We start from the raw sequence: 27,163 nt of genomic DNA on the forward strand, positions 1-27,163 counted from the left end.
TGGGGGGGAAGGTGGCACTGGCTGTGAGTGTTGATATTTTTGCCATGTGATTTCCTGGCTCTGGTGTTCCTTTTGCAGTGAGGAGCAGTAACCAAATTTGGCTCCCCTGTCCTGCCTGCCCAGCTCCGCAAGTCCCTGTCATACCTCTGTTGCTGGTGCTGCGGCTGGAGACATTCCTCTGGCTCATCCCCTGTAAAGCAAGGCTCTGCTGCGGGAACCTTCTTAAGCTCCTTCGTACACATGCCAAGAATTAATTTAGCTTTTCTGCTGTAGCCTTATCTTTTTGCCTCAGCCATACACTAGCTATACAGACTCTCTGGCAGGCTTCCTCCTTTTGATGTATTTTAAAAAAGCTTTTATTAGTTTTTAAGGCTCTACTAAGTTGTTTCTTAAAATCTTTTTGACTTGCTTTATTATGCTCTTACATTTAATTTGCCAGAGTTTATGCTTTTTCTGTGGGACTTTTTCTTTTAGACAGTCTGTGTGGAGCATTGGTCAGAGAAAAGGCTGCTCCTTACCCTGCAATAAGGTGGTTCTTGGGGGTTTGTTTTCCACATAATGTCCCAACCTGCCCTTCCTTTCCCATGATTAAGGGGCCAATGCAGTGCAGGAAAATGTGCTATAAAAAAACAAAACAAAAAAAAACCGCCACCAAAACCCGTGTCACCGCATTGGCTGCAAAAATACATCCTGACTGCTGTAACATACCCTGCCATAGCTGCAGCCTTAGCTTGCTTTCTCCACACTGAACACCAACCAGGAGAGTGATTTAGTGCAGCACCAGGATGTGGAGGTCACTCCACAAACAAACCCTCAGTCGTTATTTCTGTTGAGCTGGACAGATCAGCTGTGTGTTTCTCTGATGCTGTCAAAGGCCCATTAACCTTCTGGGAAACCTTCAGGGGAAAAAAAACCAACATGTAATGAGCATGACTTACACTGACACCATGCAACCAGAAGGTGCTTGGCTGCTGTGGCTACAGATGGGTTACTCTGCAGTGTCTTGCTGACCCCTGTTGTGGTGTGGGAGCAGACAGGCTCCTGGCTGAGAGCAAGCAGCACTGCTGTAACCACCTGTATCCATCACTGTCACAGGCAGCAGCTTCCCAGGGTGGCTGTGGCAGAAGATCAGCGGGATGTCTTGCTTGTGAACATGGCGCAGCCAGCCTTCGGCAAGACCTTTCCCACTCCTGGCCTCCAATCTCTTCCTTGCTCTGATTTATCTCCTCTCAGTCCAGGACTGTCTACCCGCAGAGTTTAATCCTCTGCTGTATCAGCATAGGAAACCCCCACCACCAGAGTGCTGATGCCTCATTTAGTTTATATCCATCCCCTCCTGTGTTCCCAGCCTGTAATCTCGGCATCGGGGTGTCTCAGCCCTGACAGAAGCCCACTGCCAAGCCAGCTGTGCCCGTGTGCCCATTGCTCCAAGCACCAGCCCTTGTTTAGTTTACTGGTGTATGGCTACTAATATGTAAGTACATATTGCTGATTGCTAATATGCAAGTACATCTCCTCTTTCCTTTCAAAGATAATTATTTTGACATTTCCTCAGCCCTCTCTAAATGAACCGCTGCTGGTTTCTGGATTCATGCATGACATTTGAGTACCTTTTCATAGGCGTTTCTTACTTAACTGTAAGTGTTATTAATAGCCATAAAGTTACCCAGCCCTGAAACAAAGTAAAAATGCAATAAAAGCTTTAGCTTCAGTGAACTCCCAAGAGTGTGAATCCCAGAGAGGGGCTGTGGTTCACGTAGCAATGTGATTGCCCTTGGGGCAATCATGTCCCAAAACTCAGAACTGATTATAGCCTTTGCTTTAAAAAGCTCATGTGTGAGTTACCTCATGCATTTGGGCTGCTTGCATTGCCTTTGTAACAGGAAAGTACATGTGCTTTTCTTCTTGTTGGATTTGTTAGTACCCTGAGCAGTAAATAGAAACAACCTGGTAGTTCTTCCAGACAGATTTTGCTGTTAGCGATGCTCCTGTAGTCCCTCTGTCCTTGTTCAAGTGCACTGCAAGGCTGAACTCCTGCTAAGTGGATTATCCAACTTAAAAGCCAGCTGCTTTGCAGCAGCAGAGCTGGTGGATGGTGTTTTTATTAGTGTTTGCATCACGTTTAAGCTGCTTTAAAATGGCAGATTTAAGTTCCAGAAACATGAGGTTTAAGGGGTTTATGCTTTGCAGAAACACTGACTGGGACTTTGTGGGGCAGATCCATGCTGGTGGCTTCCTTTAGGCTCAGAGCAGCACCATGTGCCTCGGCACACCATAGCATCAATGCTGCCTCCTGCCCACCCGTGTGGCCGTGAGGCTCGGAGGTGCCTGGGAATGGGGACCCCTTCACGGCACATATTCCTCGAAGTGGCTTCCTGAAGGAAGAGTGCCTTCAACACTGTAATTCAGTGCAGCAGCCTCAGTGCCATTTGGTTGTGCTGTTTGGACTGTCAACTCCTGACACAGGAACACAGTTCTCTGGTAGCCCCCTCCTTAGGCACTGAAGGAGCCCGATTCCCACTGATGGAGTCTATGAACAGAAAGTTAAATACAGCCCATGTTAAGGCTGGGACTTGAGCTCCCATGGGTTTCTGTCCTTGGGAGGGATTTATCTCACTGGATGAACAGGGTGATGAAAGAGATGAGGAGAATAACATTAGGTGTTATGGTGTGTCCTCCTTTTGGCTTGTTGCAAGTAAATGCAAAGAGACTATATGCACCCTGGGGATTTGGCTGCCACGGTGCATCTCTCATCACAGTAGACATGCAGGCTTTGGTTTGCTCTGCATTTGAGTGCTTCAGTCTGAAACTAACTAGAGACAAAAATGAAATTTTATATGCTTAGGTATAAGCTGGGTATCATATGCACAGGAGTATTCCTCCCAGTGGCAATCTAGGTGTGATGGTACTGGGGATAATAATGAAGAGGAGGCTTGAGGCTGGTGGTTCCAGTAACAGCTAGTGGGTGCTGCTGTGGTTCTGCTGGGTTATGACGGATGCATTGGATGGTATCATATTCTGGGGAGAAAAAGCAAGGTTTTACTTTAAGTAGCTTGATTCATGACAGGCAGGTACAAGTCTTTGGAAAGAATTTAGAAGGTAAAAAGATGACCGCTAGTGGAGATGTTCACGCATCAGAAAGCCTGGGAGAAAATGAAGGGATACGGGAGGCTACATACAAATACAAACCTCGTGCTTAGGGAAAAACAGTGCATGCCCAGCTGGAGAAAGTGCATGTATGGATACCTAACAGTTAACTGTGAGCATCACCCACAAGAACTCCATCCCTCTCAGGATGCTGGTGCCTCCTGGTGTCTGAAGGAAGTTTTTGTTAAAACAATGTAGAGGTAAATACCCTATATGCTTTGGCTATATGAGGGTCTTACTGTAATCTTATTGCTTCCTTTAATCAAAAGTCATGCTAGAAATTAAAATGGCCCTTCTGTCTCTGCCGACACTTATGATTTTAAAAACACACCTTTGTGACCCAGGTGTCTCCCTGTGCTGCTGAGGAAGAGCTGTGTCAGGGACCCCAGGGGCTGCTCCAGCCCTGGCCCTTACACCCACTCTGTATAAAAGGTCCACATAAAACCAGCCCTGTATCTTTCCCTCCCCACCCCCCCCTTCCCTCCATGGTGCTTGACCTCTGCTTTGCAATGAGGAAAGCACAGAGCTTTCTTACTCTGTGGCTGATTTTGCACTTGTTTCTTGGGTGGCTTCTTTAGGAGGTTCAAGACAGCCTGTAAAAGCTTTTCTGTTGGCAGTGAGTTCCGGGTGACTCCTGAATCTTAGACACACTCTTTGCTATCATGTTATTTATTAAGTAGCTCAGGCTAACCTTTTCCAGAAAATATGTTTCTCATAACCTGCCAATTCAAGTTACTTGCTTAATGGCTAAGTTCTTGCACTTAATTGGTGGATTGGCCTGAGTTAAGTTGGAAAGTACGTGAAATAAAAGATGGACAGAAATTATAATAATACAATACCACTCTGGGGTGTAGCCTGGGCAGGGAGGGGACCCCCAATTTCTGTGCAGCATAGACAGAGCAGTGTGCTCCAATGTGACTTCTCCTGGTGATGTAGGGCAGGTGTGGTTAGTGCTAGAGAGCCTTGGGGTCAGGTTTATCACTAGGCAGGGCTCAGGTGCTATGTTATTTCATTAACCTGCCTGACCCCATGGATTTACAACGGTAGGGCAAAGGTATGAAATAATAAAATGCATTGTCATTTAAAGATCAGGTTTGCCCTGGAGGTCACAGTATCAGGGGGGTTTGAGGCTGGCTCATTAGACATTGCTACTCTCCCAGGACTGAAGTACAGTATCTTGGCTTCTCCTGTTCTTCAAACTGCTACTCACAGCAGAAATAGGTGATCTGGTCTTTTTCTGACTTTCTCCCATTTGTCCAGCCCTGGTTCCCTTGAGTGGGCACTGAAATACCGTAATGTGTGTCATATCATCATATTGTGCATGACCATGTGGAGATCAACCCATTTTTGTCTCCTCTTAGCTCTGATTCCCTCATTAACACTTCTGCTATCACTATCATGAGACAGGGATAATTGGCTGAGTTATAAATCACTGTCTGTTGTGGGAATGTGTGCATTTTAATACCCAAGAATCCTATCTCATACTTGATGTCTTTGTTCACACTTTGTTCGCATGGTGACAGATCATGATAGTCCATTTGTTCCAGCTGCCCCATGTCTGAGGCTCCCAAACCATCACATCATTGCTTATACCCTGTCCCAGGAAACATTTAACCCTTCACTGGGTGGGTAGCAGTAGAGAAGTGGATCTGGTGCACGTGTTTTTCATTTAAGAAAAAAAAAAGTCTCGTGCTTTTTGCTATTGAGTAAAATTCAGATTTCTGAGTTCAGTGAAGGTGGCTCTGGGAGGTCCCTGGCTTTGGCTGTATGGGAGGGTAACCTAGATAATGTGGTGACCTTTCCTGGCCTTCATATAGACTGAGGTTTCTTTTTTTTTTTTTTTTTTTAAAGGATAGTTTTCTGTGCATTGATGTAGGAATCACACACGTGAACAGGAATGGCACTTTGGACGTTGCTGTAACCGGAGATCTCTACACTCTCCAGGACAGAGCTTGGTACAATCTCCAAACTCCCCTGAGTTTTCCTTGTGGCTGAGAATTGTTGTCCCCCTTCATCTCTCCCTCCCTGGGCTGCCCATGCACCAGCGGAGGCACTTCTCTACCAAACACATGTGGTTTGCTATATCATCTGGATGTGTGCAGGTGGGAGGAGTGGAAGGCGCTCCACAGGATGCCAAGAGGTATTGGCTCACCCTGTGGAGGGATTACCCTGCTGCAGGAGCTTTCACAAACTCTGTCAGTTTAGTGTATCAAGAGGAAGACCAAAAAGTTACTTGATTTGTGTGTTCTCATGAAAAAAAGATATCGTATACTGCAGAGTCTCTTAATCTAAAGGCTAGAGGCAGAACAAGAATCAGGGGTGGAAGCCAAAACCAAAGAATTCCCATTAGAAATGGGACCCAAATATTTAGCAGGCTGCATAAACTACCTAAGGAAAAAAAGTGGTTTTTCTTCTTCATCTTGTAATACTTTATATTCAGTCTGGATGCCTTTATAGAAAATACACTTCAGCCAAATTCGAGTTATTTGGCTCAGCACATGGATAAGTGGGTGAAATACTATAGCTTGTGATGTACAAGAAGTCAGGCAAGGTGATCTGGTGGTTCCTCCAGCTTTAGAGCCTCTAAGAAGTTTTAGCACGGGTGGAAGGATGGGGCCAGTTAAGGTGTGAGGCTGCGACTCCATCTGTGCTCTCCTGGGACTAGCAGAGGGTCTGCGTGTGACCCTGCCTCTTGTTCCCCTGATCTCAGGAGAGGATACTCTGAAAAGAAGCTAAAGGTTATGAGTTTGGAAGTCATATATAAAAGTGAATTCCCATGTTCTTTTTTGTTTTGTTTTTTACCCAGCACTTAAGCCATGCGTGATCCAACCCACATATGAGTTTGAAATGTTCCATCATGTTTTCATTATTTGTTTAAAAATGGGAATTGTCAAGATCTGTTTTTGCGTTAATTACCTGATGCTACAGGGCTTCAGAGTGCCTTTTTACACTCTCCAGAACATGCTCTTGGGATGGGACAAGTCTGAGTTGTGCAGCAGATGCTTTCAGGAGAAAGTTGTTGGCATGAGTGGCTGAAAATAGAAGCTTGTTTACAAGGCTGGTTTTGCATTATCAGCTGTAGTGCTCCAGTAATTAAGGCTGTGAACTTAATTAGCTCAACACTCCATAATTCTCTTCTGCCTCTCTAGGGGCTTGTCTGCATACGGCTCTGCACTGCTTCAGCTTGGGCCGGGAACTTCGTTATCCCTGGGAAGCTGCGTTCACACAAGTACCACCTTAACAGCCGTGAATCCCGAGCTCTGTTTTTGAGTACACAAACCCTCCGTAGGGCTTTCTGGAGAGCTCATCCCTTGATTATTTGGCTGCTTTTATTAAAACCATACAGGCAGAAGTACTGATCTTGACTGAAGCATCAGGAGAACTGAATGATGCCATTGTTACTACTGATTGAAAGGGTGCTTTTACACTGGCTTGTGTCTGTTCTTAAGTGGAAAATGTTTCTTAATGCTGAATAATGTAGTAACATTTCTGGCCAGCATGGTCTTTTTGACAATGAAACATTGCTACATGCTTGAGAACTGACTGGGGCTGCCGCTTTCACCTCTCCCATCTGGGTTAGGAGGCTTCTGAGCATTACCCGACCTTGGGCAGGGGTTGGCGTTCTCTCCAGCCCTGACCTGAGGTGGCCCATTCCCCAGTGACCCCACTGTAGCATGCCCAAGCATGTCCTGTGGCCAAGACCACCCTGTCCCTGGGCATAGTATCCCATGTATTTCCTGATCCTTAGAGCCAACCCACGCACAACTAGGAGATGTTTTCCTTCTCAAGTGCGTGAGCTTCAGCTGTTCTGACTCTCCCGTGTGTGCGTCCTTCCTGTTTGGACAGATACTTGATACATACACCTCAGATGGAAAGGGCTGGACATGATTAAAACACACAGCCCAGCCACAGGCATCCTTTTTTTGCTCAGTGCCCCCCCGCCCCCGCCCTGAGCAAACCTGATGGGCTGTAAGGATATTTAGGGTCTATTATGCAAAGCGTTCAGTAATTCTTTAACTATTTTAGATGCAGAGGGACAGAGGCAAGGTGCTACATGCTGGCACGCTGTGCCTGCCTGTATCATGGCTGAGATTTGCTACATTCATGCTGAGATACTTTCTATTTCTGCAGGCATATCTTGGCATTAAAAAGTCAAACCTTCCTGATTTATTTGGAGTTAAATTAAAGTTGGTATGTAAACTGATTAGCTTTATCAAAATACTTACATTTTTTAAATTCTCTGAACTCCCAGGATAACTGATGTTCCAAGTTATTAACATGTAACATTAACATTTCCCCTTAATTACAGGGCTGTGATGAAAACCTCTCTCCCAGTGGGTGCATAGCTCTGGAACCAGCAATGGTTCCTGGCACGTGATTAACAATTCTGAATCAAGGCAGGACCTTTCCCGTGGACATACCGGCTCTGTTGAGGATGATGGCATTCCTGCGGTATATCCAGCTTCACCGTTGCTCACATACAAACACAAAATCATATTTGTTTTACTCCTCTAAAAACAGCACTTGCATAGCTCAAAAGCCTTGAAAGTCAAGGTAAAAGCAAATATTGCTGTGCTGGTTTTCACGAGCCCTGTTGTTAAGCAGTTACGTATGACGTGGTTGGCAGAACATCAGCTAAAACAAGCGCGCTCATACTTGCTTCTTTCTCATCCTTGTTCGTACCGTGTGGGCTTTCTGCTGCACCCTGCCTTTCGGCACAAAGCTGGGCTAAGCGTTGTCCCCGTCGGTACGGTGGGGAACAGGACTATGACTTTATCCTCCACGTTGTCTGTTGTTCTGGTTCCTGAATGCTTCAGTGAGTTAATTGCTAGCAGAGGGAGAGAGTAGGGAAGAGCCATATGCAAAAGAGGAAAGGGATATTTTCAGCTGGGACAGAGACAAAGACACAAGCTGTGAAGAGCAGCAATACAGAGAAGCAACAGGGAACATTTCTGGTGGGACTGTGAAACTGTGGGGCCGGCTCGCCAAGCAGAGCTGAGAGGGCAGGTCCAGCACTGTTATGCTAGATAGCGTAAAAGCAAAACTTGCCGAACTTATAATGGATAATTTATGATGTAACCCTCGCAGAAACGGAGCCCCTCCATTTTGTGAAACAGAATGTCCTCTAGAAAATATTTGCACTTAGCTAGTACACGCAGATTCAAGGAAATTCTTTCAGGAGGGTTTGGGTCTAATAAAACGGGAATGTGTGACCTGGCCTGCACCATTATTTGCCCAGTTTTATCCTTTTGTTATTATTTCCAAATGTGGAATTCTCATTCTTCTACAATTCTGCAGGTGAAGCTAGGCCAAGAAAAAACAATGGTCTCCTGCAATTACAGGGAGCACCTATTAGGGCTGTAACAAGGCTAGCAATGCAGGCCATCATCCAGAACGACATGTGTTCCCAGGGGGTTGTGGAAATGTCCCTGCCAGCACCCGGGAGCCTGGTCTCCGCGTGGGCGAAGAGGCGCTGGCTGGAGCAGTGGGACCCCCGCGGGGCTAGGGGACGTTCACTCTCAGCCCTTCTCTATGAGCAGATGGGTTGCCTTGGCCAAAAGAGCGCAGCATTTGGCTCTGATGTTCCGGGATGCAACAGTTTACAGATGGTATGGTCCCCTCCTCTTCCAGGATGTAAATCTTCTGGGACGGAGTCTGTGCCATCTCTACATGCTCGTGTTGGAGTGCCGGTCCTTGCATAATGCAGAAGACAGAGCTGTTGTAAGCACATTGCCGGCAAGCTCAAGGTCTTCTCTGCTCTAATATTTATTATTTTACCTACCAAAAGAGCTCCTTTTAAAAAAACGTGAATGTTCTTACTTCTGTCTGCCAGATATTACAACTGGGAGAGCTGGATCCTTCGAGTGTGTCCTTGCTTCTAGTTATAAAACCAAATTTGGTCAGCAACGTATAATATTTGCAAAGGGTTTTACGTAGGCTGTATGGCACAGACGTGGCAAGTCCCAGCGCTTGGTGTTAACCGGACGCTGGTGGGGCTGTGGGCTGCAGCGGAGCTGCTGCTAGCGCGGTGTGGGGATGCTGTGGCTGCAGGATGAGGAGCAATGAGGATGAATGCAATGACTATTTCCCAGAATGTAAACAGCCTTGCAGCTTAATGGCTCTATTTACGTTGACGGAGATCAGGAAACACACTTTGTTATTTTAGTCTGAATAAGCTCATGCAGATGGTAAGCAGAAGCAACGTGTTTGGAGTTTCTGGTGTCCTCTGACAAGCCAGGTTGCACATGAGTGTGTTAACCTTGCCTTTGAAAAGCACTTGATTTTTATCAGTTTGTTTACCAAACTGTCACAACAAGGCATAAAACCACAGAAGGCTCACATGCTGATCTGAGAAATGTGCGTGTTCTTGGTAGTGGAAGAGGAATACGCGCTTTCTGCTCTTTGTTAAATGCAGTAACAAGCCATTTTTTTTTTCTACAAACCACGGAGCGAGTTGTTGAGTGGGGAGCTGGGGCGGGAGGAAGATGTTCTATGGACAAATTGCTCTTCTCTCCCACCACCTTCAGCCTCTGCAGTTGTGTGGGGTGGGATTCGTCAAGTTGCTCAAAAAAAGCCATTTGCATTGTATCATTTACTGGTGCCAGCGAGTCCCCCGCTCCCTCCCGGCCAGAGGTTTCCCGTGCTGGTGGGCTGGCTCCCCATAAGCCAGTCTTGTGGCTGTGGGAGCCGAACGAGTTAAGCTGTGCTCGCCGTTCCAAGTGGGAGCGAAGAGCCATTGCAAAATGTTTTCCCCCCGTTGGCTCTGCGTGTTGTTTTAAAATTAAATTGGTTCTGGTTAGCAAACAAGAACAGGACGACAAAATTAAATTTTCTGAGGAATGTTGTGAATCCTGTGTGAAAAATAAACCCCAAAATGTTCTTTCCCTCCTGCACTCCTTGGCTTGCCTTCGTCCCCTCTTTGCTTGCCATACCTCCCTCTCTGCCCCATCCACAGATGTGTCGGTGGGTGGCAAGGCTGGTGTCCTTATGCCGAGGTGCTGTGGTGAGCAGCAGTGGGAGTTAATGGGTGCTGGGTTGTCATGGCTTGGCCAATACGTTTATTTCTTTTTCCCTTCTACTTATTGTCTCACATCTTCTTTTCTTGCTCCTTTGTTCTCACTGTCCTCCCAGCCCACACTGCCCGAGGAATGTTGTTGCTCCCTCTCTAGCAGGTGAATGCTGTGTGGGTCCGGAGAGTGTTTCAGATGCATACAGAACACGGTATTAATTTTAGAGGCAGAATTGGACCTATAAAGTATGATTCAGCCCCACGCAGATGACTACTGCCGGCCATCTGCAATGCTTCAGGCTCACTGGAGGCCAGCACAGACTCTGCACTGGAGGAGCTACACCCACATAGGGCTCTGTGATGGACAATACAGATTTCTCCCTGTCTGCTTCCATCTTCCTTATTTATTTATTTATGTGCAGATGGAAAATCTTTGACACAAATTGGCACTCCTTAGAATCTGTTCCTCTGGAAAGCTCCTGCAGTTCTTAAAAGCTTCTCCTCCATTTGGTCAGCCCTGCAGGCATTCACTGTGCACTTCATAAGTCATTTCTCTAGTCATTGCCTCAGTATTTGTGTCAAGTCTTCTTGGATCTTTATTTATAATTTGGCGTGAGTTTGTTCTGAGGGCTCAGCAGACTCTCTGTTTTGTGTGAACTAGGACATCTTGCTCTGAGACCTTTAGATGGGACAGCAGGTTACTCCAAGTTGAGTTTCGTCATACTTGTGGTGCATGTGAAGTGCTTGGGCTATTGTTATTTACTAGGTTTTGCTATTGCATTTATGCAGGAATTAAGACTCCTGATGCCTTTTAATGCTTGGAGCCTTGTGCCACCGATTCCTGGAGGCCAGGAGTATACCCTGGGAGGTGTCACAGCATGGTTGTCCCTCTCATGCTCTTCTCCAGGCACCTCCTCTTGGCCATTTCCAGAGATGGGAGGCTGAAATGGTCCTCCAGCATGATGTGGAGCAACCACATGGGCCCACCTGACTGGGGAAGATGGACAGAGTCAGACAACAGGTCTAAGAGAAGACTAAACACCTCTGGGGAAGCATCATGGGTCTGCTGAAACCTTGCCTCCAGGCAGCACATGAGGAAGGGCACCTCATCCTTGTCAGCAGCGTTTTCTAGAGCCAGGCTGAGCATTGGACCCTGTGTCTGCAACAGGGCTGTGGCTGTCGTGGGCAGCCAGGGAGCACTCCTCCCTTGCCATCAGACCATTAGAATAAATAGCTCTGCTTACACTGGATGAAATCAAGTCTTCTGGATTGTGGCCTAAACACGGTCAAAAGCTCCCCTGGGCCCTCAAGCTGCCAATAGCTTGCACCTCCTAGCGAGTCTGTCCTTGGGAAGGAGCCATTAGAGGCTAAGGAAACTTTGCAGATCTCCGTCCTTAAGAAGTGGGAAATCATCACTGATAGGACTTGGAGCACCTCTTGTGTCAAGGAATGGGCTATGCAGGAAACATGCTGATTAGAAACCAGCTCTTAGTGCAATGCCCCAGCCAATGCCCTCCTGGAGCATGGTTATCAACAGCATTGCCAAAACTCCTCCAGGGCACCACGGAGGCTGGGTTTCCCTTCTGTTCAGGCCTTGTAGTGATTACAGTGCATGTGGATGTAGAGCCATCAGCAAGCTAATGAGGCTTTCCAGGCCCCTCTGATAGTTACAGGCTTGTGTTGCATTTGTTGTGCCAGGACTTGTGTTCGCTGGGGTGCCAATAAAGTTCACCAGAAAGAAATCATGATTAACTAGGGCCTGAAGCATCAATTTGATAAACCTGTCCCCGCCGCTGCCACCTCTTCTAACACAAGTACTGCATATGTGACTCCTTGATTGGATGGCCAAAAGTACTCTAGAAAGATGTGTAGTCATCTGTTTCTACACACATGCACAAAAAACATATCACGTTCTTCCCTGAATTGCTGTAGATACTTACTTCTTCATCGCCATCAGTCTTTGTGAATAAAGCTGTTGTGTTGCATAGCAGCACACCAACATCAGATGTTGGTTGGGGCTGCCGGGAAGAGGCTGGCGCTGCCAGAGTTTGCTGCCACTACTCCCTTCATCCTGGGCACCCCTACATCTCTCTTCAGTTTCCCTCCAGGAGGTGCTTCTAGTGTCTGACTTGTTCTGCTGGTGTCCAGCTTCTCACTCTGCTTGTTTCCTTGGTGCTGATTTAGCACAAGAGCATGTGGAAAGAGCATGCTCTTTCCACAAAAGCACAAGAGCATGACGTTGGCGGTTTCAAACCTGGTTTGAGTGTTTAATTGAGTGTTTATAATTTTATCTTATCATTTTTCCGTAAATGGGAATTCCTGATGCTAAAGTTTCAGACCGAGGACTTGAGGAGATGACCTGAAGTCTGAGTGAGAATCTGTTGAGTCATTTTAGAGTGCTGTGAGTATAAATATATTTCCCAATTCTGAAAGTCTAACATCTATCAGCTGTACAATAATGCGCAACCAGCCTCATTTTGTGGGATCGGGCTTCCAACATGCACGGCCCTCAGCAATAAATGAAGCAAGGTCATTGCAAAGCTGGAAAGTAAATGCTTTTGAAGCATTTCCTCCTAGGACAAGACCTAGTTTTTTCTTTCAACTGCTAACACCTTGCTCCCTGCCCTGAGTAAGCTTATAAGCTTTCTCAGATACAGAAACTTTCCTGTTCGCTGCTGTCAAAGCCTTTCAGCCCTCCTTTTTTGTCTCTCTTTAATCTTCCCCAGCATGCCATGGTGCATTCTTCTGCCTTTCGCTGAGCTCACCTTTTCTTGCACTTCCTTCTTCTAATGCTGCCCACATGGTTCCCATTTGTCGAAGGTGGGAGCCAGTGGGTATATCCCACATGTGATCTGAGGGGGTAGGATTCTCAGGTGGAATTATTTAATTAGATATTGCCATGCAGTTTTGGGGGAATTTATTTTAATATGTTTATTTCAATATTTTCCATGTATTTATTTTTCAGTGGAGATTATGCCATATGTAGAAAGATAATAATTTACTTAACCAGTGAGATACATTCAGTTAAACCCTGAGAAATTGTGCTTCTTTAGATCAGCCTTTATCCCCAAGAATTGTCTCGGAAGGCTGTCTCCTGGCTGGGGGCAGAATCCCTTTCAGAGGCTTAACAGCAGTTATTTGTTTAGCTGAGTAAGTTTAAAAATCTGACAAGTACATTGCAAAGATCTCAGATCCCTCTCCCAGAAGGCAGGCCAATGACACCATTAGCTTAATCCAGCACCTCATATACTCAATTTTAATACAACTCTTTAGCTCCAGAATATGATGTATTTTCAGTTGAAGGATTTGTATTCCAGTAGTGAGAAGGGAGAAGGAGTGAGGGCAGTGCTGTAGGTCACTTAGCAGTTGGGTACACAGATGTATTAAAAAACATGCAGAGGGTCTCTGGAAAAGAGCTAACATCTGACATCTAAATCCGTTCATTGATTGGAGTAACTCATGGCAAAGCGTTTTGCTGTGTGTTTAGCTGAGTTCCACATACCACGAGTGAGCTGTGCTCTTGTCTGCCTCTTCTGCCTACGTGGCTCCCTGCATTTTTGACAGCCACCTCTAGGCATGATACAATTAATGGATGATATTTGGAGCTACTGTCCTGGCAGGCTATGCGAGCACCCCTCTCCATCTCCACAGCGACCGAGGATGTGCTAAGTAATGCGGAGGAGTTGTGCTGGCAGCAGTGGCTGCAGAGTAACTGTTGTGAAACATAACATCCATCCCATCCAAGCCCATATATCTGCAGTGTTGATCTCCAGGGCTGGGCTGGCTTTGGGTTGTTCTCCAGGAAGATAGAGGTACAGAACTCCTGTGGAGTTCACCTGAATGGCTTTAGGTGCTTGCTTCATAAGAAGTCATGCCTGTTCTTCCCTACTCACCTTAAAAGGGTAAAGAACAGCAGTTCAGATGATATCTCCATTGCAGTAAAGCTGGAGGAGATGCATTCTCCCATAATGCTGGCAAGCAGTGAGAGGAAGGGTGTCAGGGAATGCATCTGTTTCCAGGGGAGCAAAGCAGTAAGTACACTCCCAGTATATCAGGAGTAAAACCATTTCAGCTAAGTGCAGCGTTATTGCAAGAGGGCACACTGAGAATGGCAAAATTCTGGGTGAAAATGCAGAAAAAATATTTACTGAATACATATGAATATTCTGTGTTTGACAAAATGATCTGGCACAGATTTCATGGTGATAACTGAGCACTTTTGTGGTTTAGGTTTCCTAAGTGGTCTTTCATCTGTTCCTTCCCTCTTCAGGCCTGCTTCTGTTTCACACTTGAAATTAACAGCCATGACACAGTTAATTCTTCTATGAAAACTAAAGCAAAGAGCTGTTTCTCTGTCAATATGTTGTTTACTCTTTTGCAGTGAGTTACGGATTGATATTTTCTTCTTTCCTCCTCTTATTTGTATGTATTTGCAGGGTATTTTCCTGCTGTTCTTTCTGCTGCTCTCTCCCCTGGACCCACAGCACAGCTGTTGCCTCTCTGTGTCTCACTGGTTGGGAAATGCTGTCTTAAACTCCCTTCCCCAGAGATCCTCTTGACCTGTGCCCTGAATTTGTTCAAATTTGCTTTTTTTGAAATACATTATCTTTAATCCGTTGTTCTTGTTCCTTCCCTGCCTTAAATTGCTGAACTTTATGGTTTTGTAACCACTTGCACTCAAATTAACTTCCAGTTTTGGACTATTAATCAACTTTCTGTATCAATAATATCTAAGTAATAAACATCCCCTCCCCTAATATTTTTCCTTCTCCGGAGCAACTTTTCCCCGCGTGTTCCAGCAGCCTGGAGTATCTGGGACCTGCCCTGCTCTGTCTTTAGCAGATGCCAGGGTAATTAAAGTTACCTGTTCCTACCAACTCCGATTATTTGGCTGCTTCAGACAGACGCTCAAAAAGGCTTTGTCTGTGTCTTCTTTCTGGTTAATGGATCTCTGTGGGACAACTCCTGTGCTCTTTGTCTCTTCCTCTGTCCCTGGGGACATGCACTGAGTTTGTTTCTCACCTCTTCTTGAACCCTAAAGTATTCTTCATACAAAAAAAACCTTCCTATTTCCTTCTTCTGTTTCCTAAAAAGGTTACATCTTCTCATATCAGTATTCCCCTCCAATGATGTCTTTCCATGAAGTGTGTGTGAGGCTAAATGCTGCAGTTGTATATGAAGGCTTTAAAGTCATCTCGTTTATTCGCTGTTCTCCTGGCATTTATGTGCAGACATATAATACGATCAGAAAGCTGCCCTGTTATTCTCACTCAGAGTTTTCCTCTGAGCCTACTGCAGTTTCCCTTTCCCTTAGCCATATCCCAAGCCTTCAGTTGTTTTTAGGGCACCCACTAGCTTTTGTCAGTGGCTTCCTTCAGACCTAGTTTCCAGTTCTCTCACTAGGTTGGAGAGGTACCAACCATCTTCTCTGAGACGCTACTTTTTTCAGCATCCTCTCCCTGCAGAAGACCATCTTGCCTGGGCAGCAGCAGGCACTCAAGCACAGCTCTGCATCTGCTGTGGAGGAGCAGGAGTCTGAGCAGACCTAGCCTCCCTCAGCACATCAACACCATTTCGTGAGACCCTAAATGTCACACACAGCAGCAGGTAGTTGACATAGCTTGGTAAGACTTGTAGGACAGCAGAGCTACAGGATTGCTTGGAAGCTTGGAGAAATTGCATTACTGTGAAGATACTGAAGACCTGCAACAAATGCTGCTTAATGAAAGTACTTTTAGAGGAGGCTTGATCTTAATCTTGAGCTATCCGGAAGAAACAAAAACCTATCAGGCAGGGGTTTAGCAAGATCCAGTCACTAGAAGGCCAAAACAGGTAAGTTTGGACTAGAAGCCAGGTGCCTATTTTGACAACAGACACTAAATAACTGCGATGTTTAACGTGAGGATAGGCCAATTTCCATACTTGCAGTAAATTTTAAGCAGGCGGTGGATACCTTTACAAAAGGTGTGATTTGTTCTGCTGACAGACTCTTTTTGACTCCTGCACTCCCTGTGTGCGTCCCAGGCTGCGGGGCGCAGAACATCAGGCTAATGACGCTGGCCTTTTCCGCCATTTGTCTGTGCCTCCAAAATCAGGTTCAGACTCCACCCTGTGTGCTTTGGTACAAGATTCCCCCAAAGATTAGCTGGGGAGAACTCCTGCCAAACCGGGTCCCTCCAGCTGAGCCGTATCTGCGAGCCCAGAGGAGCAGGAAGAGCTAGGGCCAGTTGCTTCAAATATTTTACAGATTAAGACCAGGGTCTGGGATCTGCGGGAAGTCGGAGGAGTTCACAGACCCCAGCGGGTTATGGTCCTTGCTGCAGCCCTAGCGGTCTGCGCCAATAATTGTTGTCTTCCTCATCTGCCCTGGTCGTTGGCTATCGCGTTCGAATGCAATGACACTCAGCAATGTGGACAAGCCCTCTGACATTATTTGAGTGCAGCTGGAGGCATCTACTTTAGCCTTGAAAATGCCTCTTTCTTGGCAGTGCTTTGTGTTTATTATAATGCTGTCTGTAATGTGCAAAAGTACATTTCTTTTTAACTTCCTTCTTTATGTACTAAAGAGTGTGGTTTTAATTAAGGATTTCAGATTGAAACATTTCCGGTTTTATGCGTTGTTTTTTGGTTGGGGCTTTTTTTCTTTCTTTTTTTCTTTTTTTTTTTTTTTCAGGACAGTTTTCAGTTAAAATGTTTTAGAGTTTTGAAAAATACCAGATGCCCAACTCACAAAGTGTGTGAAGAACCCTGGTCACTCCCTCTTCCTCCCAGGGAAATCAGCTGCTCCGCAGAGCGGGAACAGCCAGGGACGGCTGATGGCAAGAATGGGGTCAGCAGGCAGGAGAGGATGGGCTGGGACTGGGATCGGCGGTTTTCAGCAGAGCGCCATGGCTGCGGCTCCTTGCACGATAGGAAATGCTGACTCAGACCCATAAAATGAAGCACCTGATTTTTGTGGATTTTGGGTTTATTACCCAAATAGCTAGGGGTTGTAAGAGGGGATGGGCAGGTCCGTACTTAACGGCAGAGCATCTCTGTTGCCACACCCGCCTGCGTGCCCCTGCCATCCCTGGCCGCCGGCTGCAGCCCCCACCCATGGGGAAGTGAGGCCAACCCAAACAACTTGTAAAATAAAACAGTTGTTTTGCTGCACATCAACTGCTGTTAAAAGGAAAAATAAAAACAAGCCAGATTTTAGCTCTCCCAGTAGTAGAAGAGCTTGAAAATGTCCTACAAGGCACCCAAAATTTTTGAAAAGAGCAGGCAATGAAAATTTTGTTAAAACCAGGTTTTTCAAGCCAGTCCCACGATTTTTGGGAGCTTGACTCATGATCTTTGAATGTTGGGGTTTGGCAACGCTAAAGTCCTCAGTTTGAATTTGTTCCCAATGTAGTATTTCAGCTTCCTAGCATGACCGATCAGTGTTGCTCTCCTCTGGAGCAGCAAGAGACCTGGGTGGTGGGAGGTAGAGAGGTCCGGTACAAGGCGCTGCGCCTTCCGCAGCTCCGGCAATGCTGTTGGGTGGGTCTGGCTCGCATCCCTGTGTGAGGCTCTTCTGAATCGAGCCGTGTGTCTCCCACATGACAGCAGTTCAGGCAGGAAAACCCGATATCAGAGCTGCTGGATGGGCTGAAGGGAATGGGTGAACTGGATGTGCAGCGTACCTGGGTTAAGCGTTTTACTGCGATTAAATGAACGTGTTAAAACACACAGTTCATACGGTGCTCAGCCCATGCTGCTCAGCTCACTTTTTGCAGGAAAGCTCTGAAAACATCCATCCTCTTGCTGTAGTGTTAGCACTTCAGGTGCTGATGAGAAAAAGTATTTATAAAGAAAACCTCTGTCTTGCAACTGTGGTACCTTGGAAGAATGATGTGGATGCAGCTTGCCTGAGCAGCAGGTGATGCGCAGGGGAGTGGGTTTCTATGACAGCTGCTGTCGTCTGCCCCATGGGCGCTGCCCTGCAGCTGGCAGGAGGAGGTGAGCCTGGGGACAAGCGTGGTACCTGCCCTTGTGTCGTCTCTCTGTGTTGTGTTACAGTGTACGACTGTATAGCAATCTACGGCGTTATCTTGCACACACCTGTGTGGGTTTGGGCTGTGTGGGGTTTCTCATGCCTGGGAGGTAAGACTCTTACAGAAAGAGATCCCCCTCCATGTGGCTTCCTTAGCCAGGGAGCAGCAGCACACAGGGACCCAGTCACCTCTCCTCTGTGGCAGCACAGAAATGGCCAGATTTAAACCATATGAATCACCAGCTGCTCATGTACCCCTGCCTCAAAGCCCCCCCATCCTGCTGTGACCCACAGCCCTGTCCTCTCTGTAAAGTGGCTTGGGAGGGCATTCGGTCCTCCCATCAGCCATCCCCATCCATCTCCAGCTGCCTGCCTATTTGGGAGCTCACAGATTGCTGAGTGCTTGAAGAGATGACCACTTCTTGCCTATTTGGGAATGCTTTTAAATTGTTCCAGAAACTGCTGTTTGTTGATAAATCAGGGCGATCTCAGAGAAGTGTTTTAGCTAAACTGTGTAAAAGAAGGAATGAGCTGCAGCACAGCACTGCCAGCTGTCATTGGATTTAGAAACACACATCATAGATTTTGTTGCTTTTCAGACAGCTGCGCTTATAGCCGCTCTTATAGCCATATAAAACAGTCATTCTGTCAGCAAACGGTCTGGCAGCGGAGCTGGGCTGTATCTGCAGCCGTGTTCCCAAGCCCAGCGGGTTCGTTCCCTCCACGTGCAGAGGTAAAGCCCGGAGGAAGGTAGGTGGCTTTGTAGCTCAAGCTGTAACCTGTCCCCAGTGTTGTAGCTTTGCACAGGGTAAAGAGCAAAACACTGGGCTGTGCACGGGACAGTGCTGACAGGGCTTGTCTTAAGCACCCCTGGTCATTAGGAATGGGTGGTTGCTGCCCTGGGAGAGGGTGTTTTGGGGGGTTTTACCCCCAGCCTGCAGTTGCTGCTCAAAAGTCTGGCTGATTTACAAGCCAGAGCTTGTTATAGCAGTAGTCACAGAGATCAGGTTCTGTCCTCTGTGGTCCATTCTGTTTGGGCTTTGGAGCTAGAGCTGAAAGCCCCAGGGACCACAATTAGATTTTAAAGGATTTCCTCGAGTGAAGGGAGATAGTGCTGAGTTATCAAATTTGAAACTTTTCACAGGAATAATACCACTTTCGATAAAACCATGTCCAGGAACGGTTACATATGTAACGAACCAACTGTAAATGCCCACTGAAAGTAGCACTTGAATATTTTATACATGTTTTATTTGCATTCCTTTTTACAAAGTAGAATGACTTCAAGCAAACTAGCCTAGTGTGTCAGGAGGCTACTCCACTAGTGAGCTATGAGAGCAGGCGTGAGTTATTGCTGTGCATGCTGTTTCACACCAATCCCTTGTGCAAGTGGTGTCAGTGAGAAGTAGCTGCAACGCAGGCTATTGCTGTCTCTTGGTGGGATGAGCTGCCTCCCATAGAGGCCCCCAAGGATGCCCAGCGGTGCAGGCACTGCAGAGCAGTGAAGGTGCTGATGAGCTGTGCCCATGTTTCCCCTGGACCAGTTTCGGTGGCTCAAGCTCAGTGATTTGGATTGGCCAACAAGGTGTACAGAAGCAGATAGTGCTCAGTCTTATTTTCCCTTGCTTTGTTCTTCTGCTTTTCTCAGACCTGCAGTCCTCTCCCTGCCCACCTCCATTTCCCTCCGAAACTTTAGAAGATGCTAGATTCATCCCGATCCAAAAGGGAAAATGTCTTAAGTTATGCAGCAGAAGAAAGCAGCTTTCTTAGCTGTAATGTGATCTTGATTCCTTCCCAGGCACCAGGCTGGAACAGAGGGTTTGGAAATTGCCCCCCTGGCCATTATCTGAGCTTTACAGCATCTGGAGATTGAACCCAGATCTCACTGCTCTTCTGAAGCTCCATGTCAATTTACACTTGTTCCTAGAAACCATTACTGTCCTGTGAGCTCTTTACCACACAAGGATTGAAAACAGAGCTATTCGGCATGTTTGAGCTTTTTTTTTTTTTTTTGCATGAAGGCAGAGCTCAGGACTCATTTCTTTTTCTCACCATCTGAGAATTAAGCCCAATCCTGACTGTTATCCGACCTCAATACCATTTACACACTGAACCCAATGCCTATGGCTTTTATCTGAGCCCTTGCAGCATTTGGAAGTGGGCCATGCCCCTTGTCTGGTATCAAAAGCATTATATTAATTTGGGATTCATTCCACAAAATGAGGCTGTCAGCCAGACTCCTTAGCAATTGGATATTGAACCCAGACCTCGTGGTTGTCTTCCAAGTTATATGCCAGCTGGGAACTCAGCCCACAATCCATGGCTGCTGGCCAAGCTCCTTATTGGCGAGAGATTGACACCAAGCCCCCAGACTGCTCTTGCTGTATGGTGGTGTTAAGGACTAAACCTAGCTCACGTGGTCAGCATAATCACCTCTGCATTGGCAGTGAAATGAAAAATCTAGTTAAAGACTTGAATGAATATTGAGGGTCGATGTTCAGCTGCTTAAAGACCAGGGATGATGACAACAATTCCCTTGGAACAAGGCCCCCTTGATACTCCGGGGGGAATAGCTCCAGATCCCCCATCTGTCATCCATCTGGATATAAAATCCAGGTTCTCATTAACACACAGTGTGCAGCATTTCTTTACTGGCTGGCAGTATTAAAGCCTGTTCCTCCAACTTTCAGGTATTCCTCAGATGGGATTAAACTAGATCCCTTTTCTATAGCACCATTAGGCTCTGCCAAAGCACTCCTTGTCACTCAGAGCAGACCCCCAATGCCGCACCTTGCCTTGGGAAGGGCTTCCTGTGTGCAACACACCCCCAGCCTTTGGTGCCCCATAGAGCAATAAGGAAGCCTGGGAGGCAAATGAGAACAAGGAATGGCTCTTCTCACCTCCATCCTCCTTGGGGGAAATCAGGAGCCTGACCAGGTAGAGGGAGCATTTCAGGTGAAACATGCATCTGAGGCAAGGAAACTCTTTCCTCCTGCCAGTAGTTTTGCCTGGGAATTCTTCAGCATCTTTACACAGGGTGGTTTTACTGCATAGCAAAATGCTTCAGAAGATTGAATTAAAACCAAACAGCTTTCCAGCTGGGATGGTCATCATTAGAATGCAATTTCCAGCAACTGTGTGGGTTTCTTGGTAGCCTCAAAATCTTTAAAAATCTCTTTAAGCAGCAACTTTGAAGGAATGGCTTAGCATGCAGCTAGAATTGGAAAATCCTCCCATGATCCAGTGGATCAAGCTGGATGTTATAGCGCTTATGGACAGTGTGGGATGTTGCTTTTCCTCTGAACTTGCAGTGATGGTGAAGGCTACTTTTTGGTGCTCTAACTGTGCAAGTTGTGGATGGGGGGCTCTGGTTTCCCCATCTGAAACCCCACTATGACTGGGGATGGAATCCATGGGAAGTTTTCAGGTCAGTTTTGCAGACCTGTCCCATGGGTCTGGAGTTACTCTGGTTGCCTGTTGCATTTCTTCTGATTCATGTTTATTTGCTAAGAAAACATTAAGTCCGTGCCACACACATGGTTTTATGAGGATTTTCAGACCAAGAAAGCCAGTGCAAATGCGATTCAGCTGACTATGGTGGTAATTTGTTTGTAAACAAATAAATTTTCCATGTACCCACTTGTTCTTCAATAAGTGGGAATACCTTTCTTTTTCCATTCATTGCTCTCGCCAGCCATCTTACTCATCTCTTGTCTGAACACTCTGTTCTGCCCTTTCTGCCGCCTTCCTATAAAGCTCTCTTTGGGCTTCTTTTTGCCAGGTCTTTCCCAACCTATTCCCTCCACTCTCTCCTGCAGGGCAGGGGAAGTTGCTGGCTTCAGTGCTGGCACCAGGAGCTGTTTGCAGGGATGCTCCAGGCATTGCTCAGAATTTATGGGGAATGCAGAGTCGAGCAATACCGGTGATTAGTTGAAATTGTTATTTCTAGAGCTACACTCCTTAGATTTATCTAAGGAACAGTTCATCTGTTGTGCATTTGCTTGGGCTCTCATCTAACCTCCAGATTTGGGGAGTGCAGTGTGTGCTACCCACTCCATGCTCAGCTGTCCCCCCTTCCTCCTCGGTGCTGGCGCACTATGTACGTGCAAGAGACGAACGTGGTGAACAGTGCAGATAGAAGGAGAACAGGCTCTTCTTTCCTGTCCTCCTGGTTGACTTCCCAGAGTTACGAAAGCCGCCGGCATGCCGTGCCATGCCCCACCACCCCTCAGCCCACTGGCTGATCTCAGCCTCTGTCTCAGCGTGCACATGAATTTCCACTCTTCACGCTAAACTCTGCCAAAACAAAATTCCTGCAGCAGAATAAAAAATGTGGAAGACTTTCAAACCCAGAGATTATTGAACTGTCCCTCTTACCAAATGGCAGTCAATATTATGTTATTTATAAAGTCTCTAATATAACGTTTAGTTCAGTAACTACAACTGGAAAGACTTTCCAATTATTTTAAAATGCCAGAGACGTTTTAATGTGCCTCAGATTTTGTGTTGGCATGCCACAGACTTAAGTGCCATCCATCTTTCAGAGAACTTTAAAATTTAGCCTCCTGTAGAGGAGAAAAATGGGAAAGAATCCCAAAGGATGTACTTGTCCCATGAACCCCACCACCATTTGTGGCCTCACACCTTCTCCTGCATTTTAAAATTGTTTATCTCCCTCTGTGCAGGGTGAGAGATTCATGCAACAGCCAAAATCTTTAATTCCTGTGCAGAGCTTCAGCTGAGGGCAGGACTGCAAGCAGATCTTCACTGGCGGCCACCCAGCCATGCATCATCGGGCAGTATTCATTCTCCAGATGTATCCAAGCCTCTGCAACCAAGGATGTAAAAGCTTCAGAAGGCCCAAATATCTTCTGATTTCTTTTTTGTGCCAGGGCCATGAGGCCTCTGTCCCTGTCTACTTGGCTGCTATTAGTCCCAAACCCACCGAGGTGCCCTGCCCCAGCGAAGCCTGCCGGCACAGCACTACCGCTGAGTGCGGGGGAACGGAGCTGCCTTGGTTAGCCTCGCTCCAACTATGTGAACATTAGTAAGTGGCAGAAGCTGACTGTCAGCATCCTTGAGCTATTTTTTTCCCTCTTTTTAAAATCTTTTTTATTTTTGTTTTATTTCTTCTCCCTAAGCTCAATGGCACATGAGCGTGTGCATCTCTGCACCAGGCAGAGGGGAAGAAGGGGCAGGGAACACGTCTTATAAATCCTGTTCTGCTCTGTTAAGATTCATTCTGGTACAACAATGGCTTTTTCTATTGAAATGCTTTGTGAAAGCCTTGCCTAATGATCTGTTAGCTGGGGAAAGGTTAAATTTCTGGAAGATTTTCTGTGTTTGATGAAGAAAAAGCAGTGTAATTATCCAGAATCCAAAGAGAGTTTTAGCCAGCTGTTAATAATACTGTGATTCTTCGTGTTCTCATTACTCAGAAGTAACGTGGCCATCCCTAGTCATGGCAGTAAAATATTTATAGCATTCTCTTTTGGCCCTGTTTGTACTTATGGAGGGATGGACATCACTTGAAATCTTCTAAATATGCTTCTTATTGTGCTTTAGCCACCCATGACAGTAGTCTTTTCATCTAACTGCAGCTGTCTGCAACAGAGATGTCCAGTTTAAGGCAGTCACCTCAGGAGGGGTCAGACATGCCCTTTAACCACTAACAGTTGGGCATCTTGTGCAAACTGGTCACCAAGGCTCTACTAGAGTTACTGGAGAGACCGGTGCTTTCAGATTCACACCATCCTTAGAGAGATGCTAAGGATAAAGGATATAAATGGGTTTGATACCTGATACTCACGATACCAGGAGTGTCTATATTAACAGTCTGGTTTGATGCAGAGGTAGGTTTGTTAGTAGTTTTCTGCTCTTTGCAGCCTAGTTGCAGTCTGCAGGTCAGTTTGTGTGCTGGGAGACCACTGGAAATGTTCAGGACCAACCCCCAGACATCTGTGTGTTTCTCCCAGTTCTCTCCCTGATCGCTGAGGTTTACAGCTTGGAAAGTCATGGCAGAACATGAAATACACATGGCATCTCTGTGTCCAGGCGCACGGAAACAAAATAAGTGTCATGGGGAAAATATAATTTCGCAGTGGCAGGCCTTGCACTGGGATAAACAGGCAGTGTGTTTCCTCCAGTGGATGCATGGAAAATCAATTCCCAGTCCTCTGCAGAGGCTCCTAAACATGAACCAAATCCCCTCCTGTAGTACTTAAGAGCTACAACTGTTTTGCACCACTAAAAAGGTTTCATTTCTAGCAAGGGAAATGCAGCCAATGCCTTTTTTCTATCTTCGTGTTGTCATTCAGGTGTCTATCTTATTCTCTTTATAGGAGTCTCATTTCAAGTGCAGCTTTTTGCCTGGAGGTCTGTGGTAAATGAGTATTAAGTAACTGTATCTGTCTCTAATTCACTAAACATCCAGAAAAGCAGCTAATGTGCCTGAACCAGTGGGATGAATACATTAGATTAATCTAATTCAGCTACTTTTCACTCAAACAACCAGTAGCATTTAGAAAAAGGTTGTGAAAGGGATTAGGAATTTCTTTTCCACATTTTTCCTTTCTTCTTTTCCTTTCCATGACTTTGCTGTGTCCCATTAAACAACAGATATTCAGTTAGCTTATTTCTTTGACCATCCTAAAAACACTGCTTTTAAAATAAGTTTATTCTTCTAAGACCTCAGAGCTGGCTCCGTATTCACCTAGGCTTTCAGTGACCAGGAAAGCAACAGAATAAACACAGACGTACAGGCTGTGAGCAGCTTATTTTGACCAGCATGAGCAGCTCCTGGCTGTCACCATCTCACTTGCACCTTGGTCCAGCAGTGCAGGCACAGGGAGTCTTGGAGCATTGCCCCTGGGCTTAGAGCAATTCCCTGGGCATGCTGTTGTCTCCTCTCCATCCCCTTCAGCTCCCTTGGCCATGGTGGTGCATACTAGCACCTTAGTGCCATGGCAAGTCTCATGTATGTATCCTCAGCTCCTTTATACCTCTCTTTATTGGAAATGTGTGAGGAGACCCAGAGCAGGCTGCCTAGACTGCAGTTTAACAGCAAATTACTGGTAGCTGCTCTCAGTGTGCATATTTTTCACTGCAGTTCAGCCTAGATCAGGGTTACCTCACTTGCCAGAGAGAACACAATGCGCAATTGTGTCAAAAGCCTTAAAAACCATCAAGGTATAAGACCAAAACGGCTGCTTTGCTGCCTGCAAGCCCTGCTCTCCTGTCAGTAGATTGCTTCAGCGTGATTTGTTCTTGACACATTCCTGTGGCTGTTGATCATCTCCTTATACTTTGTAAGTGCTGACAAGCAGCTTGATTATTTGTCCAAGTATTTTTCTGGGACCCGAAGCTCATTTGCCTACTCTGTTAATTCCCCAGTGCCTCCTTCCCCTCTTCTGAAAGTGGAGCCCTCAGTCTGCCCTCCTCAGCCCCCTGGAACCTCCCCATCCCTGGTGGCTCCTCACAGTTAAGTGGTTGCATCTCTGAGGCTGCTTCAGGAAGCTGTCCTGGCATGCAGTTCAACAGGCAGGGATGATTGAAAAGACCACAGTTATCTAATTGCTCTCTAACCAAATCTCCTCTCTCTGTCACATGAGTTCGTAGCCTGCTAATGCTGACATTAGCGTTGTCAGGCATTTGATTGCTTTTGAGTTTTTAGGGAAGATTAAAGCAAAAAAAGACATTAAGTGTTTCGGCTCTCCCAGCAGAGCCCTGTGCTAATGTCATTCCTTCCCTGAATAGTGGGTCAGTTCTTTCTTTGGTCTCTACTTCTGCTGCTGGCTGGTGTCTGCTGTTCATCAAGGCCACAGCATGGCAGGGGATGTGCCAGCTGGGGGGCTCTGAGGCCAGCAGGTAGGGCGTGAATCCTGCAAAGACCCCAGCACCGCCACCCCAGCAGCAGGGCTTGGCCAGGTCCTGAGCTCAAGGGGTGGCACGAAGCTCTTCTCTTTGTGTGCAGAACGGAGGTTAGCTGGGTGCGTGGTGCACACCTTGGAGGATCTACTTGATTATTGCTGGGGCTTGGTTACTGCACAGGGGGCGGTGGGAGCAGAGAGCAGGCTATGGTGGCATGCAGGAGAGGTGGCCGTGAGCTGGCAGCCCTGGAGCGGTGATTTCCTCCTCTGGTCCCCAGGCACTGCAGGGATCTGCTCTGAAAAAGATGAAAGGCAGGATAAGCACAAGAAAGGTTCAACTTTCCTTGCCAAGAGCAGGTGAAAAAAGATGTTATGAAGTCACGTGTCTCTGGTAACATGGCCTCTAGCTCTGACACAGTGGTGGAGGGCATCCAAGTTTCATGCTGTAAGGAGATGAGCCCACACCTGGGATCCTATCCCAGTTTCAAAGGTCAGGCGCGTTTCTGTGGCTACAGATGTCGCGGGGATGGCATTTGACCTTAGTTCATCCTACACAGAAGGCGAGGTCTGATGGTCAGCAGGATCATTTGAACCTCTCTGGAGTTAGATTTCATTTGAATTACAAACTATTTTTTGTTTCTTCCCAGCCAGGTCTCTAGACAAACTCTATAACTTTGCTGACTGCTCTGGCCTTCACCTGATCTTTGCACTGAATGCTGTGCGCCGAAATCCCAACAACTCCTGGAACAGCTCCAACGCCCTCAGCCTGCTGAAGTACAGTGCCAGCAAGAAGTACAACATCTCCTGGGAGCTGGGCAATGGTGAGTGTGGGAACAGGAGAGGCACGGGAATGGAGCTTACTGGAGCAGAAAGGTAATCCCTTTTGGAAGACGATATTTGCAGGTCCCGGGATGCTTTGCCAATGTAGTTTCAGAGGGATTTAAAGGCCTCTGCTGTAAGGTAGCACCATTAGTTTCCATTAGTTGGTATTAAACACATGAAATGTTTCTGCCCCAGCTGCTGGGCACAGCTGGTCCTGTGGTGGGCAGACCAGCAGCTTGATGGACTTCTATGGTGGCCGCAGTGCCGGGGAAGCAGGGGACGTTATGGGGACAGGAGCATGAC

The 27,163-nt window shown here is 46.6% G+C and overlaps 1 protein-coding gene across 11 annotated transcripts in view; it reads left to right on the top strand.

Moving 5' to 3' along the window:
* HPSE2 (heparanase 2 (inactive)) overlaps positions 1-27,163 on the top strand; it is a 114,073-nt gene that overhangs the window by 47,558 nt on the left and 39,352 nt on the right. For 6 of the 11 annotated variants that reach the window (XM_075108176.1, XM_075108177.1, XM_075108184.1 and 3 more), the window contains one exon: positions 26,686-26,859. In XM_075108176.1, coding sequence (XP_074964277.1) covers positions 26,686-26,859 — 174 coding nt within the window. The remainder of the gene's footprint in view (positions 1-26,685; positions 26,860-27,163) is intronic. The other 5 variants (XR_012662920.1, XM_075108175.1, XM_075108178.1 and 2 more) reach the window with 1 other exon arrangement.

The sequence above is a fragment of the Phalacrocorax aristotelis genome, chromosome 12 (genome assembly GCF_949628215.1).
Source record: "Phalacrocorax aristotelis chromosome 12, bGulAri2.1, whole genome shotgun sequence".
NCBI classification, from domain to species: Eukaryota; Metazoa; Chordata; class Aves; order Suliformes; family Phalacrocoracidae; genus Phalacrocorax; species Phalacrocorax aristotelis.